At 35.6% G+C, this 17,791-nt stretch overlaps 1 protein-coding gene across 1 annotated transcript in view; it reads right to left on the reverse strand.

The window, feature by feature from the left end:
- LOC148940336 (protein capicua homolog) overlaps positions 1 to 17,791 on the reverse strand; it is a 330,670-nt gene that overhangs the window by 224,135 nt on the left and 88,744 nt on the right. The window contains exons 6-7 of the mRNA XM_089106141.1: positions 11,390 to 11,626; positions 5,080 to 5,207 (exon numbers count right to left, since the gene is read on the reverse strand). Of these exons, the coding sequence (XP_088962267.1) occupies positions 5,080 to 5,207; positions 11,390 to 11,626 (365 nt within the window). The remainder of the gene's footprint in view (positions 1 to 5,079; positions 5,208 to 11,389; positions 11,627 to 17,791) is intronic.

Genomic DNA, 17,791 nt, shown 5'->3' on the forward strand with positions numbered 1-17,791 from the left:
TGGCCTCTGGACTCATCTTTGGTCTATTCATACCTGAAAACAGCAATTTCCTGTTTTTTCTTTGGGGGGGGGGGGGAAGGACACTTTCAAAATTATAAATTTTTTAGGCCAATATTAATTTTTCGTCAGTGTTGTCGCGTTCAACCGTGAAAACAGATGAGCAAAACTATTTTTTTTTTAATGTGACACCAATTATAATACGAAAACGTTCCAATATTAACAATCTATTGATTCCCAAACACAAGTATAACTTCAAAGGGAAGCAACACCTTCTTCGGCTGATTGGTGATGAAGAACTTTAAGCCAGAAGAAAAAGAAGTTTAAGAAGAAGTCAGCTGTTTAAGTCATGATTTAGCCTGGGCTTTTCGATTCTGGGCACTGGTACAGTACGTAGTCCCTTGAAAATAATTGTTTCATCAGTGTTCGAAGGATATAAGGTTAGCTTCTTTCCCTCGGAATCCATTTTTAGGATTCTATTGGAGGCTCAAAAATTCGATTCTAGATGTTGGAGAAATTCAATTGACATGAGCTGCTCTGGCGCTATACAGAGTTTTCAGTTTTCGATGACGCACATAATTCATTTCAATGAAGTGCATCTCTTGAATCTTCGCTTGAAGGAATCAACAGTAGGCGTTAATGGAATAACCTTTTCAGATAGATGATTGCGATAGATGATACATGATTTCATTAAATATTATTATTGATTTTAATTTAAGTTGGAAATCACATTGTGATCTTGTGGCAGTTAAGATTTCAAGAGGGTTAGGTGTGATAAGAAGACTAAAAAATCAACTACCGTCAAATGTTTTACTGTTACTTTATCATTCTATTGTTAGCCATTGTTTATCGTATGGTTGCATGCTATGGACTAGTAGTTTTATTTCAAGTTTTAGAAAGGTCCAAATTTTACAGAATAAAATAGTTCGTATTTTAGGTAATTATATTCAGTTTGAAAATAGCACGTTGAATTGCTTTACAAGTTTGAAATTTTTAAATATTTATCAGTTACGGGTTTACCAGTTAGCAGTTTTTATTTATCAATGTTTGAATAAGTGTTCACCGGAGGTATTTTGGGAAATTTTTAAAGCTAACTCATCTTATCACTGTTATGAGACTAGAAATGAGAATGACCTTGCATCGGAGCTCCGGAATACTCAACGTGCTGCGTTTCTGCCTCGTTTTGCGGGACCGGGGTGTGGAATTCCCTCCGGATATTATTAGACAAGCTGATAATGTAAGCCAGCTCAAGAGTAGATTGAAGCGTTACCCTTTGGGTTATAATTTGAATGATTTTTTTTTTTTTTTTTTTTTTGGAGTGGATGTTTTAAGGATGATATGTAATATTTCTCACTTGCGATTTCTAGAGTGTAATCCTTTTAGAGTAGGAGATGTTCTTTATGTTGATTTAGTTCAAGTGTTGATTTTTCCCCGTAAAGAGATAGTTTTTATGTGGATGTAGAGCTTTATAATAATGGATTTGCAGTCATCGTAAACAAACCTTCGGGTTTTTGTAGATGGCTGCTGCAAATTTGTTTGTATTTTTTATGCTAAATAAATTAATTTGAATTTGAAATTTGAAAAATTAATAAGATTTAGTCTAAATGCTTGTAACTTTCAATTGTTTCTTTTTCCAAAAATATAGACAAAAATTTTTTTTCTGAGCCGATTCCAAATGTCTATAAAATTGCATATAAAGTACTATTTGAAATTCTGAAGTTATCCTCTCGTACATCCTGGAAAGAAGATGTTTTAACTCCTAATGGCCGTCTTTTCGTCCTTTCTTTCATGGTTTCTTTCTCGGTTTTTAGGTCATTTTCCGCTGAATTTCCTTCCACATCTTTTTCTTTTAATTTGGTGTCCACCACAACTAAGAACGGAATAACTGCCTATGGAAATCTTTTCATTGAAAATTGAAGTCCCGACATATCTGTTCTAATCATACCTGAAAACCACTGTTTTCCAATTTTCTCTTTTTGACTCTTTCAAAGTTATGAAGTTTTAGGGTTGTCACGATCAAACGTAAAAATAAGTAAACAAAACTGAGTAGCTAAATTTGACAACGCTGTTCAGCCGTAATTCATGAAATAAATCATTATTATTATGCAACAACTGTCTAATCACAAATAAAGGTCAACAAAAACAATGCCTAAAAGAGAGTGAGAAGATAAATGAGAAAATCAATCAGAGAATCTACCCAAGTTGATATCATATTATTAACAATACTATATTACAACTTTATTATTTCTTGTGTCGTAATAATAAATGGTAATTCGGCCACGATCGTGTTTCCCAAGACGGAATTTGATATATCAGTCCTCAGCGTTGCGAAGCAAATTACTGAGATGATTAGGAGACGGTTTATATTAATTTTTAAAATAACCAAACCTAATAATAACAAATGATGATCTAAAATAGTATTTCCCAATGGGGATTCTATCTACCACTGTTCAGTGTTGCGAAGCAAATTAATGAGATGATTAGGAGACGGTTTGTATTAATCTTTAATAAAGAAAAATATAATTTAATATAATATTTATTTCTTAATTCAGCACAAAAGCTTTCGTTATATGCAGAGGTGGCGACGTCTCGTATGCGCCGTAGTATCAAAAAAACATTGCCAGATCCGTAAAGGGGAGGCTGATCTAACGCCTCCTAAAATTCTCCTTTGAAGGAAGCCTTGAGGAGGTCTCGAGGAGGCTCCAGTGCATAACGTAGGCGGCTCCTAAATATGAATGGTACAGCGGCCAAAGCTACTTATTTTCCAACTTCTATTGCCCAAAAAAGAACAGGCATTGCTGACCAGCGTTGCGAACCAAACCGCTAAAAGAAAGGCTCAAAGAAAACGGATGAACAAATGCTGTACTCTTTCAGAGGAATTCTGAAGTACAAAAAAGAAGAAATCTCAAGTGTGTCATTGTTTAAAAGATTGTGTTAAAATCCAAAGATTTCCCATGGGAAATGGGCCTGACGCATTCAAAAATACAATTTCCTGACCAAATATCTCATATACCCTTTTGGAGGGAGAGCCATTCGTCATATAGATATTTGGGGACTTACTACAGCATAACACACGTGTTCTTTCATACGAGTGGTTTAGTTGTCAAATTATACTTCTTAAAAAATTCAAAGGTAATGCAAAGTATTGTAAATTCAAAGGTAATTCAAAGGTAAAACTGATCAGTATTGCAAAGCAAATCGCTATGAGGTAGACTCAAAGAAAACGGACGAATACAAGCTGTACTCTATCCGAGGAATTGCGAAGCACAAAAAAAAGTGGTTTGAAATGTGTCTTTATGTCAAAGACATTGTTAAAGACCAAAGAATTTTCACGGGGGAGACGGATCTGATGCCCCTCAACATAGAATTTTCGGACTAAATGTATCAAATCATTTATGTATTCGGACTAAATGTATCAAATCAAGCTGTGCCCTCGAGGAATTGTGAAGCACAATGAAAAGACAAAGCCTCAAGCTTGTCATTACATAAAAGGGGGTCATTCCACGGGAGATAGATGCTTTCATGTGGATGAATTCCGTGGGGGATTTGATGCCTCCAAAAACAAAATCATCGGACCAAATATTCCAAATCTTTTGAAGAAGGAATCGTTTTTCAGACCAACCTTGGGAGTTTTTCACAGCATAGCACAGGATTGTTCTCGTATGAGTGGCTCAACTGCCGCATTATTTTCCTTAGAACAGAATTCAAGATACAAGCGGCCAGTGTTTTACACAGCAAATTGCTGCGAAATAGTCTCTAGGAAAACGGATAAACACTAGGGATGCCCCTCTGAAGAATTTGAGTAGTACAAAAAAGCAGTTATTTCTCGAATACATTATAATAAAAAACGCAGTGGCAAAAATCAGTGCTATTTAGTATTTATGTAGCAGAACCTGTTTGACTTCTATGTTGCTATATAAGCAATAGTTCACCGAAGGTCCAACTTACAGGGGGGAGGTAATCGGATAATTCTGGTTAGGGAGAAGGAATAAAAACATGGTTAGGCTGAATTTCCGTGCCCGAGTTCATTTGTCTTTTCAATGAAAAGGTGCTTGAAACCTGTATTTCAGTCCTCATAGTCCTTGTCGGATCTCATGGTCCCGAGCTGGAGGCTTGAGCACAGCTGTTCTGGACAAAATTCACACTATACCATAAAATCAACTGCAGTGCTTTTTATAGAAAGTTTTTAATAAAAGTAGTAGCATTATATTTCTTATTTTATGCTCTTTCCAAATATCATGGTTTCTTTTCTGACATTTTTTTTTTCAACTACAATGAATTAACATCAGTGCACAGATAATAAATTTCATCGTGGAGTCACAGGACCTCATAGTCCCAAGCTTGAGGTATGACAAGAGCTGTTTTGGAAAACATTCTAACTTTGGCATAGAATCAACTTCCTTCATATATTCAGGACCAGAATCACCATAGACGTAAAAAGATATTTAAGGTGTAAAAACAGTTTGAATAACGATTTAAATTTTTCAATGGTGTTTAAGGTGTTTAAGATGATCAAAGCTGTTCTGGAAACATTCAAACTTTGGCATAAAACAACTTCATCAATATATTCAGAGCTAAATTCACCATAGAAATAAAAAGATGTTTCAAGTGTAAAAGATGTTTTAATAACTTCATATATCTTTTAAGTGATGTTTAAGATGTTTAAGGTGTTTAAAAATAGATGCTTAAGATGTAAAAAGCATGATAACTATAATTAGAAATATGCTGTTTAAGAGCTTAGGAGGGTTGAAACCCCCGCCGAAATGTTTGTCTGACTCGTAAAAACGTAACAAAAATGGATATATACAAACTTTGTATGCGTTTTTTAGTTTGTTTTTTGTGTGTAAACCCCTCCTCCCTCCTGAAAAAAAATCCATGTGTAAAACACCCCCCGAAAAAAATTATAGATACGGCCCTGATCAACATTATAAACATATATAACATTAAATATATACCATAAGATAACAACACATAACATAACATATAAACATATATAATATTAATTTTATCCATTGCAAATTTTATCAATAATTTTTTTTTCTTAAAGAGGGACGCTTATAATAAAAAATAAAAACTGTTTACCTATTATATTAGCAACCTCCGTTTCGTCAGGCCTTCGATCGCAGAAAGGTATGCCGATCCGAGGAGGCGGGGGATGCTCAATTGAGTCCCTAGAAGTCTCCTCCCATTCATATTCGCCACTTCGGGCCCTGAAACAATCATACAAGTATATTTAAAACAATCAATGGAAAAATTCAACGACAAACATTTTTAATTAAATTGACACCAATTAACTTTCAAAAACGTTTGCAATTAAACACATCTTAATATAAAAATTTGCTATATCTGTAAACTTCGTATGACGTCATGTGTCGCGTATCTGAAGCTTTCCTGCAAAATAAGTTCTGTTTGTCTCGTTATGCAATAGCCTTGATTAAGAAGTTGAGGAATGTTTAGGAATATTAGAGTTTAATAAAGATATAATAAACGTATAAAAGATATAATCAGTGGTGTCGTTTACGGGGGTAAGGGGGAGGGAGCAATCGCCCCCTCCCCCAATAATTTGGAGAAGAAATTATTATATAGCCCATGCCCCTTGACTGTCCGGATGAAGACTCCTCTTGCCCCCCCCCCAAATAAAAATGTTGGAGCTATACACCTGAATATAATAAGATGTAATATAATGTAGTTATAATAAAAACAATTAAGGAGTGCATTTTTTAAGGCTCCAATAATTTAGTTTATCCCCTAAATTCCTTTTAATAACAGGGTTGATAAGCTATATTTAAAAATGAAATTTCTGCTTCAGGTTGTAATGTCAAGCTCGAGTTCATTTAATTACAACAAAAATAATCTAACTATAAAATTAATTACAAGTAAATTAACTACGACTAATTACAATTATTTAAAAAAATATCTATCGGTACAGATAGATATCTATGTCCTGTGGTGGCGCAGTGGGGTTGGACTTCAGGCTAGGTAAAAACAGGAACTGGCTGTAGCAGCAAACTGAATGGCCGACGCAGGGACCTTAGTAGTCAATAAGCGTCATTAATCCAATATATAAACATATATGTATATATAGACAAATCATAGGCATGTGTTTTGATATTACCCTATTTTCAACAATAGGAATTTACATTAAGTACTAATACTAGTCTAAACTTGACAATAATATTTGACTAAGAACAAACAAAAGGTTATTGGGAAATATAATAAGGAAAAGCAGAAAAATCCCGAGACTTTGTGGGAAATACATTTACAGGTAATTTAAGAAAACATAGCAATGAAATAAACATGATAATATCTTGTCCCAGTCGGGACTACATATAAATCACTAAGTTTGGTAATGAGAAGCCATAAAAAAAAATAATAATAATCACACTTAAGTAATTTGTTAACACTGCTGATGTGCTGAAAAATTATATTTTATTTCAATGATAAAATTATACTCAATTGCACCGTATTGAAACAAAATCTCAAAAATCTATAAAATAGCTCTAGTAAATTAGATTGAACAAATACATAAATATAAAACATACTAATAAATAAAATAGTCAAATATAGCAAACATACTCAAGCTCCATAAAAACGTCTTATGTCCGGGTCTTTCAAATATTTTACTTTTTTTTATCTAATGCAACTTAATGCAATCTAGGTTTTTTTTTGTTCATTTTTTAGTTCTAGAAATTATCAATTTTAGTCTAAAGTAAGCAATTTCAAACGGAAAACATAACAGCATTATTTATTTGCATTTATTTTGCAACAAATAATCCAAAAAATGGAAATAAAAGAATTTTTTTGTTTATTATATAAATTTGTGGCAATTTGCGAAGCAACGAGTATATCGTAAACATATTCTTTTTTTCACTGAAAGGTCCGAAGACATTTATTTCTCCAAATTCTTTGCGCTAGCGTAAATGTCATATATATAAATAAATATCATATATATTAAAATGACATTATTTTTTATAAAAATGATATTTTTAAAATATTATTAAAATATCGTATCATACATAGCATATATATTAAAATCATAATTATTAAAATGTTATGAGAATCCATTTTTCGGTCATATTATAAGCCTTTTCGACGTGAAAAGAGGTTTTTCAGAGGATAAAAGAAAATACACTTTTACCACGTAACCTGGAGAGGGGCTCAGGGCAGCCCCCTAAACCCCAAATTTCACGAATTTCTGGGTATTTTTTTCATTCAAAGTCAAATAAAAGTATTTTTATATTACTGCCCCCCCCCCCCGTAAAATTCTTTCTGACTTTAATTAACATGTCATCTTATTTTATTTGCCAAAAAATATAAAATAAGCAAAATGGGGCATTTGCATGTAGAAAGGGAATTCTGGAGAGGAGTTGGAAATATTCAGTATCTATTTGTATTATTGTTGATTATTACGGTAAAATTCAGTATTTATTTGTATAATTTTTGCTGAATTCACCCATTTGGAAGTTTGCACCAGTTTTCATCTCTTTTCCTTTTTACTTTAAAAATAAAATTATCCGAGAAATAATCTTTAAGTAAGATCCAGAGAGTTTGGGAAACTAAAAAAATAGTAACCGAGAATAAAACAACCATGACCATCTGACCCTCTCCCCGCCGCTCCCCAGAATTCATTACCGTTACAGAATTTTTTACCTCCTTATTGGTACCTTCATATTTTTCTTTCAAAATATCATGATAATGGTTATCACAGAGATGACTAGATGAATATTTATAAACAAGCGCCCTTATATCCGCTCTTTTCTTTATAAGCTACCAAGTGGCATCACGAATTTATTCTTCTTTTTTACACTCCTTATATCCAACTACTTCAGCCGACTACTTCAGCCACTGTTCCAACTACTGTTTTTTACTGAATTGTTGCTGATGTAAGATAATTCTTATTTCTGAAAAATAGCTATCAGAAGCCCAGGTTCTGATAGAAGACCACTAAAAACTCGAGAAAAATAGTAAAAACTATAAAAAGAAAGATAACAATTTAAGGTAACTATTTGTCTCGATTGTAATAATAAATCAATTAAGGTAAGTATTTTTACTATTTTTCTCGAGTTTTTAATGGTTCATTCCTTTTTAATTCAGCAATTTTAATAGTTTTGACATTTTTGACATTTCCTATCAGACCAACCATATTGTCTTTTTTCTGTATTTATTGGCTCTAGAGTGCGAAATGGGCTCATCTGGACTTCTGATAGCTACTTTTCAGAAATAAGAATTATCTTACATTACAGTAAAAAAACAGTATGTGGCTGAAGTAGTTGGATATGAGGAACGTTGGAAAGAAGTCTATGTGATAACCATCATCATGATATTTTGAAAGAAAAATATGAAAGTACCAAGAAGGAGGTAAAGAATTCTATAACCAATTTCGAACAGAGGAACATCTTAACGTTCCTGTTCAAAGGGATGATTTTCTCTTATAAGAATCCAACCCATGCGGGAAAGCCCTTACGTTAAACTTTTCTATAGATGAAGCACATTTAAGTGAAAAAAATTTGGTACTTATTTAGAATCCAGTAAACACGCAAGAAAGACCGCATCGAAATCTCAAAGATGTTGTATGAAAAACAGGTTGTTACTGCCTATTAAGGTATTGCTCACTCCGTGACAAAGATTTAAACTTTAGTTTTTTGGGGTTGAAGGGGCAAAAAGAAGGTACCTAGGTTAGGTTACGTATTTAATATATGCTATGCTTTACTTCCCCCCTCTCCCCCCCCTAATGTGCAAATATATCGCTCAAATTTGTTTCTGAACTATTATAATTTTATCATACTTTATTTTATTTCATTAGCATTAACGAAACTTCAGTTATCGCGTGTTTACTGGATACTAAACAAGTACCAATTCTTTGCGTTTGTTCGTTTAACTACTTCTGACGAATATCGATGAAAATGGAGAAACTTTTAGCTATATCAAAATTCAAAGATGTACTAACTGGGACAGCGAATTTAAGAACCGCACTTCAATCATTTTTCAATGGTTTATTGAAAAATCTGAATACCCCGCTCTTTATACTAAAGTTTGACTGTTTGTCACAAGGCCAAGTTTGAGAATTTCTCTGAATAATTTTTTCAATGGTTATCCTCATTTTTTTTTTTTTTTTATTTGATTCAATTAAAAGTTGATTTTATATTAATTTTTTTCTTTTAATTATCTTTCTCTGATTGATACAAGCGATAAAAAACAACAATTTAGCAATGATTCATTATAAATGACGCAAGTTTAACCAGAAAAACAAATAGCAAAACTATTTCAGACTCACAAATATTGCGAATTATTTACACAAGTTATCGTTTTTTCGGGTTCACTGTTCAAAACAATCTTTACAGAACCTTAACCAAGACTTATCTTCCCAGGACAGATCGAAATTACCATCTTACCCCTCGGACTTCTCTAGGATCAGAAGAACCATTTCTTAGGCTAAAATTTTTAACCTAGGGTTAAAAAGAATTTTTAACCGGAGCACCATGGTTCAATCCCCGCTGCAGCAAGGTTGGGCGACAAGCTTGCTACTTGTCCCTGTAAAAACATACAGCAACTGAAACGTCGACTCGACGCCCTATGTGCCAGCAATAACTCAGGAGGAAATTTATCTTAAAAAAAAAAAGAATTTCCCCTCTAGGGCGAGAACACCATTTGTCCTCTAGACATTCTTGTAGAAACAAGCTAACATGTACCAAATTCATGATATTTCAGCTGAGAAAATCGCCCGTTACCAATAAATTTCTGACAAAAAGAAAATTATTTTCCGTTATTTCAAAATTGTAGCCAACCGAGGCATATATAATAGAGAAACTATATTTAATTTTGACTGACCATTCGGGTTTGTTTCTTTCGGTTCTTTACCCTATTCTTCATAACAGAGATATCCGAACAACCCGACTATATTATTTCCGTTTCTCCCGTTTTTTTATTATATTTGCCTTCGCGATTAGAAACTGAAACCTCATATCTGTTTAAGGACTCTCCGACATCGGTACAAAACTTACAGAGCTTGCTGGCACACTACCCCACGGCACCTAAAAATATTTTCCAAACCACAGGGCCCTTTTTCGTTTCTTTTCCTTGTTTGAGGTGTTGGTTTCTTTTCTTTTTCTTATTCGGCTTTCGTTCAATTTTTTTTCTTTTATGTAGCGGGTTGTAAAAAGTTATCATACAACCGTACCCAGACCGAAAGGGCAAATCAACTATAGGTAAAAGGTAAAGAATATGGGATTGGACCCCACACTCCCTACCGGCGGCATCACAAAGGGAGAATTAACGAGGGAATGCGTTCAATCACACTTTTTACCTTTATTAACACTTTTATTTTGTTGTGATTAATCAGTGTGATCCTCAATTTTGTCATTTTTTGAAGGTCTTGCCCCCCTCCCCGACCATCTTAGTCATCACTTTTCTTTGAGAATTTCAAAAGACTATTTTATCATTCTTGAAATTCAATCAATCCAGACAGAACTCCACCCGAAGGGAAACCAACTTTAAATAATCAAACTTTGACTTAAACTAATTCAGAAATTTCAAACTTTCTCTTGGATTGTTACCGAACTTTTTAAAAACAGTTCCATTCTTAAAAACAGCTGACAGTATGAAAATATCCTATTACCAATTACAAATTACTTATCTTCGGCGGTAGCCAGATGATGATTTGTCCAGCCCGGCACCAATGGATTTTGGAATTACTTCCGACGATCACTTTGATCTGTCAGACTTCAGCTTCCCCGGCGATCTTCAGCCAATCCCTGTCCCATTTCCGACCGTGAAACCTTCCCATCCGGAAGCCTTCCTATCGTTCAAGGTCTTCTTTGGATAGTTTGCGGAAGATTTTTAATTTTTGTAGCAATTACAAGCATAGAGTTACGGTAAACTAAACACAACCTTTGCTTTAAGCAGATCAGAAGACTTCTGCAAGAGGAAAGGGGGTTTTTAGCAAGAGCGTAGTTTGAAGTCCATTTTTTTGTATTTTAGTGCAATTTATGGAAAGAATTCCCTTGCCCTCTTATTTTAAGTGTGTGTACATGAACGCACCGCTACTTCGATACTGCAACTTTTCGAACTTCAACTATTTCTGGACTGTGATGCCTCTTCTCCGGCCAAAAGCTGGATGGTTTGTTGCTGCCATGTCTAAAGGTCGTACCTGAGATTTTTCACACTACGTCTTGAGAAGCCCTGAGGAGGACCAGAATCTCCTCCTCCTCCACCAGAGCCTCCTCCAAAGTGATTTTAAATACACTGCTTAGCTCATCCTCTCACTGAGAACAACTAAGGAAACTGTTCTTGATCATTTATCTCAGAACTGTGAAGATATCAGATACGACCTTTAGGCGTAACAAAAATTGCTTGTCCAAACCCATAAAATAATAATAGAAGATATAAAACTCACCTAACAGGAAGTGGAACAGTGTTTGCTCTAGTGGTCTGTTTACTCCTCAGACCTAGGTGTCTTGAGCAGAAGCCTCTCCTCTGGGACTCTTTTGTACATGCCTCTTTTGAACAGAGCCTCCTCCATTGCTTCCCATTGAACTTTTTTCTTATTCCATTGGGAGTAGCAACAACATCACCTTTTTTATATTGCTGAGGTGTAGCATTTAGAGACCGGGTCCCTGTACATGCAAATGGACTGAAATATAAATCAGGAGTAAAAAAAAAAACATCCCATTTCTTATACTGCTGAGGGGTAGCATTTAAAAACCAGGTCCCTGTGCAGGCAAATGAACTGAAAAATAAATCAGGAGTAAAAAAACCCTTTCTTATATTGCTGAGATGTAGCATTTAGAGACCGGGTCCCTGTACAGGCAAATGGACTGAAAGATAAATCAGGAGTAAAAAAAAACATCCCCTTTCTTATACTGCTGATATATTTGCCCTGTACAGGCAAATGGACGGAAAGATAAATCAGGAGTAAAAAAAAACGTGATTAGAAAATACAAGAACACAAACACAAAAAAGAACACAAGACCCATAGAGAACACAAGATTTAAAGAGGAAAATTGGCCATAAGCTTCGGGAGAATGTCGTCGTTATCAGGCCTAAAAGTTGATCGCTGTCAAAAATTCATATCTACCATGTTGACACTTCTGACAGAAATGTTTGAAACTGTTTACTATACTGTTTTCGAAATGATAAACAGGCAGTGTAGACTGAAAGGAACAAAGTGTGATTGACAAACATTCCCCTGCTGATCATCCCTTTGAGAACAGCTTAGCAAACGCTTTTTGACAGTTAATCAGAGGTGTTAAAATGTTTCATACGACTTTATGACAGCGACAATACTTGTCTAGCCGGACTCCCATGTCGAAGCAAGGCCAGTAAACGTATTAATTCACGGAAGTCATGCTGGATATGCACATACTACTTGACGAAAGACTAGTTTTAAGTTAGAACACATATCTTCAGGGGCATAATTTGCTATGGGGCAGCAGGGGCAACTGCCTCAACCAACCTTCGGTTTGCCCCATTAAATCATTTTAAGCAAAAGTCTAGTCTGCACAAAGTAAACCTAAGTTAGCTTGAAAAACGTTTTAGCAGGTCAAGCAGATTTTACGCTGATTGATTTAACAGATACATTTTACGCTGATATGGGCTCCCTGGTGACACAATTGCGCTTTATTTACCCTCCCCTGCATTTTAAAGGACCTGAAAAGGGCAAATATACAGCAGTTTAGGATAAAAAAAATCACCATATTCTAGATGGCGTTGGTGATTTTTGTTTTCGACACTAGCCCCATTTCACTCTTATAAACTTCCCATACCTTTTCGTGAGAATAATACTATAGATATAGAATAAGTAGTAGAAAAAGAAGATACTCCATCAATTTTAATGCAAATTAAATTTTTAAAAAAAAGTTTTTTCCACCGAGAGTAAGGAGCAACATTAAAACTTAAAAGATTATTAGGACTTTTAAAAAAAGCTTTTTATTGTTCTAATTAAAAGACCCCTGTGTTTCAGGAGTCGTTCTTAAAGATTTGGTACAAAATTCAAACTTTAGCGAAAAGAGCGAGGTGTTGAGGAGGCGACAACACTCCTCATAAATGTAATAATTGCTGTCTGTTTTAAGTTTTAATGTTGCTCCTTACTTTCAGTTGAAAAAACTTGCTTTTATCAGTTTAATTTCTGATCGTTTTTTTAATAATGCCAGGAGATCTGGCTCCAACTCCACGGAAAAATCCCTCCTCCCCATGGAAATATTTTCTAGACAATTCAATCCTGGTGAAAATGTACCCCTGAATATTACCGTTAACATCTTCACCCGTTAAATTGAGTCGGCAAAGAGAAAGCAAGACGTATAAAAAGAATTTCGTATAGGAATTTTGGCAAATTCCCCCAGACTAAAAATTACCCCTGAAAAGTTCACCTTCAGGAAACTTTTCTCCCGATGGAAAATTCTCCCCGCGGAAAATCCCCCCAACGGAAAATTCACCCCCCCCCCCCAAAAAAAAACTGTATGCATACTTCCCAATAAAAAAAATACAATACGGAAACAACGGGCACATTTCCTAACTTAAGGACTTTTCCCAGGGCTGTGGGTGTCAAGTTACCTTCAAAGGCATATTTATTGGCCCTTTCAACTATACTGAACGAAATGGCTATCTCAAAACTTTGATCGGACGATTGGAAGAAAAACGTGGGAGGTGGCCTAGCTGCACTCCAATCTTTTCATTACTTAAAAAAGGGACTAAAGCTTTTAATTTCAGGTTGAATGAGCCCTCTCCCGATATTCTATGACCACTGGGTCGATACGATCACCCCTGGAAAAAAACGCATCCGCAATTATCTTTCTTTTAGCAAAAAATGCATTTAAACCTCTACAGTAGGGTTCTCTGATACGTTGGATCTCATGATCCAACGCTAAAGTTTGACTCTTTCTCACAACTCTATTTCTCAAAGCGATAAAAAACTTTACCTTAAAGAGCAAGGCGTTGAGGAGGGGACAGCCCCTTTCATATACGGAATAATTTCTGTTCGTTTTAGGTTTTAATGTTGCTCCTTACTTTCAGTTTTAAAAAAAACCTGTTTTTTTTTGTATTTAATGATATTCAAGATTGGGAGAATTTCCTTTTCCTTTAATAAGCCGACAATCCAAGTTAAAAATCCAAATCGTGAAACAAACAAACCCTAAAATTAATATCAACTAAGCTGTTAGAAAAGGGGTTTTTGGAAATTGGAAACAGTCCACGATCAGTATCGGATCAAGACACGTCCTTTGTCAGCATAACATTCTATGTCAGAGCCTGTTTTCGCGCTGACTTGAGGTTCAACCGAAAGAGCGTCCGGTTAATGCGAAAATATTGGACAAGGAAGGACGTTCTTAGTTCTCCGAACCGGAGAGCATTTACGCAAAAACACCTCTCAGAAGCAGGGTTGCCAATTGCCGACGTCTAAAAAGAGTGTAAATCAAGGCCAAAAAAGAGTGATTTTTGCTCAAAGAGTGCAAGTCAAAAAATTTGCGTATTCCCTCTTCTGCACCCCCTCTGAGGTAAAAAAAGAGTGCATTCGACACGAAAAAAGTTCAAGTTGGCAACCCTGTTCCTTGGGTTAAATGCTCTTTTGACGAATATGCCAACTACTGACGTTTAAAAAGAATGAGAACTTCCACCCAAAAAGAGTGATTTTCACTCTCCCCTCTGAGGTGAAGAAGAATTCATTACACACGAAGAGTGTGCAAGTTGACAACCTTGCTCAGAAGGAACCACTCGTTTTTCCTCTCCAAAAAAAAACTGTATTTACATTTGTCACACATTTACAGGAGAGCCTTCAACAGTTTTGCGTCAAGGCTTGACTTACTTCGCTTGAAAAACAGTGTATTTGTTTTGCAAAAGCCTGGTCACATTCTCAAGGAAACTCGAATTAACGAGGTGCTCGAGAAGACTCTGAGAAAACTCGAAAAGACTCGAGATGACTATTTTTGTGCATACACTGTTTCTAAAATGCGCCTTAAGGATTTTTGTGCAAATACACTGTTCTACACCATAAAGAATATAACACAAAATTTTGACCATTTCATTTTCTTTAAACACTAGTTATATTCAAATAGTCAGTAGATTGTAACATCAGCTACTTTCACTTGGTCTGAACTCGAGTCAAACTCAGGTATTTCAAGTTGAAACTACTTTAAATAACTGCTTTCAAAACTGCTGTTAGAAACTCAGCTAGAGGCAAACATTGATGATGTGATAATACAGGTGATGAATGTGGTGAAACTTCCGGTTTGTTATTGGTCCTTCAGATGCACTGCTGGGCTAGTGATTGTTTTGGAGCCTTTTGATTGGTCCTATATACAATGATTGGGATTTGGCTAATCAGGTCAAACAGCTGATATACTAAAAAACTGAAGTGCCAATCCATGCAACCACAGAAACCAATAAACCAATCGATTGTTTGATCTTACTGATCGATTGGTTCATATTCTATTTTATTTATTTGTTTTATTATTTATTTTATTATTTTATTTATTTATTTTATTGTTTTATTTATTTATTTTTTTTTGTTTATTTTATTATTTTATTTATTTATTATATTATTTTATTTATAAACCAATAAATCAATCTTATAAACCAATCGATTCAGTGTGAAAAACGTAAGATACACCCTCAGCTCAAAATCCAGAAAAAGGTGGAGAAACACTAATTGGGATAGGGCAGTCGCAGGGATAATACAACCCTCGACCTCAACAAAAAATACGTATTAATTAGTTTCTCTGATAAAATAACAAACTTGCTTTTAAAACATTATTTGCTAACACAGATGAATGTGATGTTGATCAAGACGAGGAACAGTGCAACAAACTGTTCCAGATTTCCTAGAACCGCTTGCTTAGCTGAGGCTACAACCTACTTGGGTACCGAATAAACGACGGAAACAAGATATAGCTGATGCTAAAACCTAATTGGTTGCCAAATAAACGACGGCTACAAGAAGTATCAGAGGCTGAAACCTAATTAGTTACCAAAGAAACGACGGCTACAAGAAGTAGCTGAGGCTAAAACATACTTGGTTACCAAAGAAACGACGGCAACAAGAAGTAGCTGAGGCTAAAACATAATTGGTTACCAAAGAAACGACGGCTACAAGAAGTAGTTGAGGCTACAACCTACTTGGTTACCAAAGAAACGACGGCTACAAGAAGTAGATGTGGCTGAAACCTACTTGGTTACCAAAGAAACGACGGCAACAAGAAGTAGCTGAGGCTAAAACCTACTTGGTTACCAAAGAAACGACGGCTACAAGAAGTAGCTGAGGCTAAAACCTAGTTGGTTACCAAATAAACGACGGATAAAAGAAGTAGCTGAGGCTACAACATACTTGGTTACAAAAGAAACGACGGCAACAAGAAGTAGCTGAGGCTAAAACATACTTGGTTATCAAATAAACGACGGCTAAAAGAAGTAGCAGAGGCTAAAACCTACTTGGTTACAAAAGAAACGACGGCTACAAAAATTAGCTGAGGCTAAAACCTACTTGGTTACCAAAGAAACGAGGGCAACAAGAAGAAGCTGAGGCTACAACCTACTTGGTTACCAAAGAAACGATGGGTACAAGAAGTAACATAGGCTAAAACCGCTGAGGATAAAACCTACATGGTTACCAAAGAACCGACGTCAACAAGAAGTAGCTGAGGCTAAAACCTACTTGGTTACCAAAGGAACGACGGCTACAAGAAGTAGCTGAGGCCAAAACCTACTTGGTTACCAAAGGAACGACGGCTACAAGAAATAGCTGAGGCTAAAACATACTTGATTACCAAAGGAACGACGGCTACAAGAAGTAGCTGAGGCCAAAACCTACATGGTTACCAAAGAACCGACGTCAACAATAAGTAGATGGGGCTAAAACATACTTGGTTACCAAAGGAACGACGGCTACAAGAAGTAGCTGAGGCTAAAACCTACTTGGTTACCAAAGAAACGACGTAAACAAGAACTAGCTGAGGCTAAAACATACTTGTTTACCAAAGAAACGACGGCAACAAGAAGTAGCTGAGGCTGAAACCTAATTGGTTACAGAAGAAACGACGGCAACAAGAAGTAGCTGATGCTAAAACATACTTGGTTACCAAAGAAACGACGGCTACAAGAAGTAGCTGAGGCTGAAACATACTTGTTTACAAAAGAAACGACGACAACAAGAAGTAGCTGAGGCTAAAACATACTTGGTTACCAAAGAAACGACGGCTACAATAATTAGATGAGGCTAAAACCTAATTGGTTACCAAATAAACGACGGCTACAAAAATTAGCTGAGGATAAAACATACTTGGTTACCAAATAAACGACGGCAACAAGAAGTAGCTGAGGCTAAAACATACTTGGTTATCAAAGAAACGACGGCTACAAGAAGTAGCTGAGGATATAACATACTTGGTTACCAAAGAAACGACGGCAACAAGAAGTAGCTGAGGCTAAAACATAATTGGTTACCAAAGAAACGACGGCAACAAGAAGTAGCTGAGGCTAAAACCTACTTGGTTACAAAAGAAACGACGGCAACAAGAAGTAGCTGAGGCTAAAACCTACTTGGTTATCAAAGAAACGACGGCTAAAAGAAGTAGCTGAGGCTAAAACCTACTTGGTTACAAAATAAACGACGGCAAGAAGAAGTAGCTGAGGCTAAAACCTACTTGGTTACCAAAGAAACGAGGGCAACAAGAAGTAGCTGAGGCTACAACCTACTTGGTTACCAAAGAAACGATGGGTACAAGAAGTAACATAGGCTAAAACCGCTGAGGATAAAACCTACATGGTTACCAAAGAACCGACGTCAACAAGAAGTAGCTGAGGCTAAAAC

The sequence above is a fragment of the Artemia sp. Qi Xiang Cuo genome, chromosome 20, assembly GCF_049724085.1.
Source record: "Artemia sp. Qi Xiang Cuo chromosome 20, ASM4972408v1, whole genome shotgun sequence".
Classification (NCBI taxonomy): Eukaryota; Metazoa; Arthropoda; class Branchiopoda; order Anostraca; family Artemiidae; genus Artemia; species Artemia sp. Qi Xiang Cuo.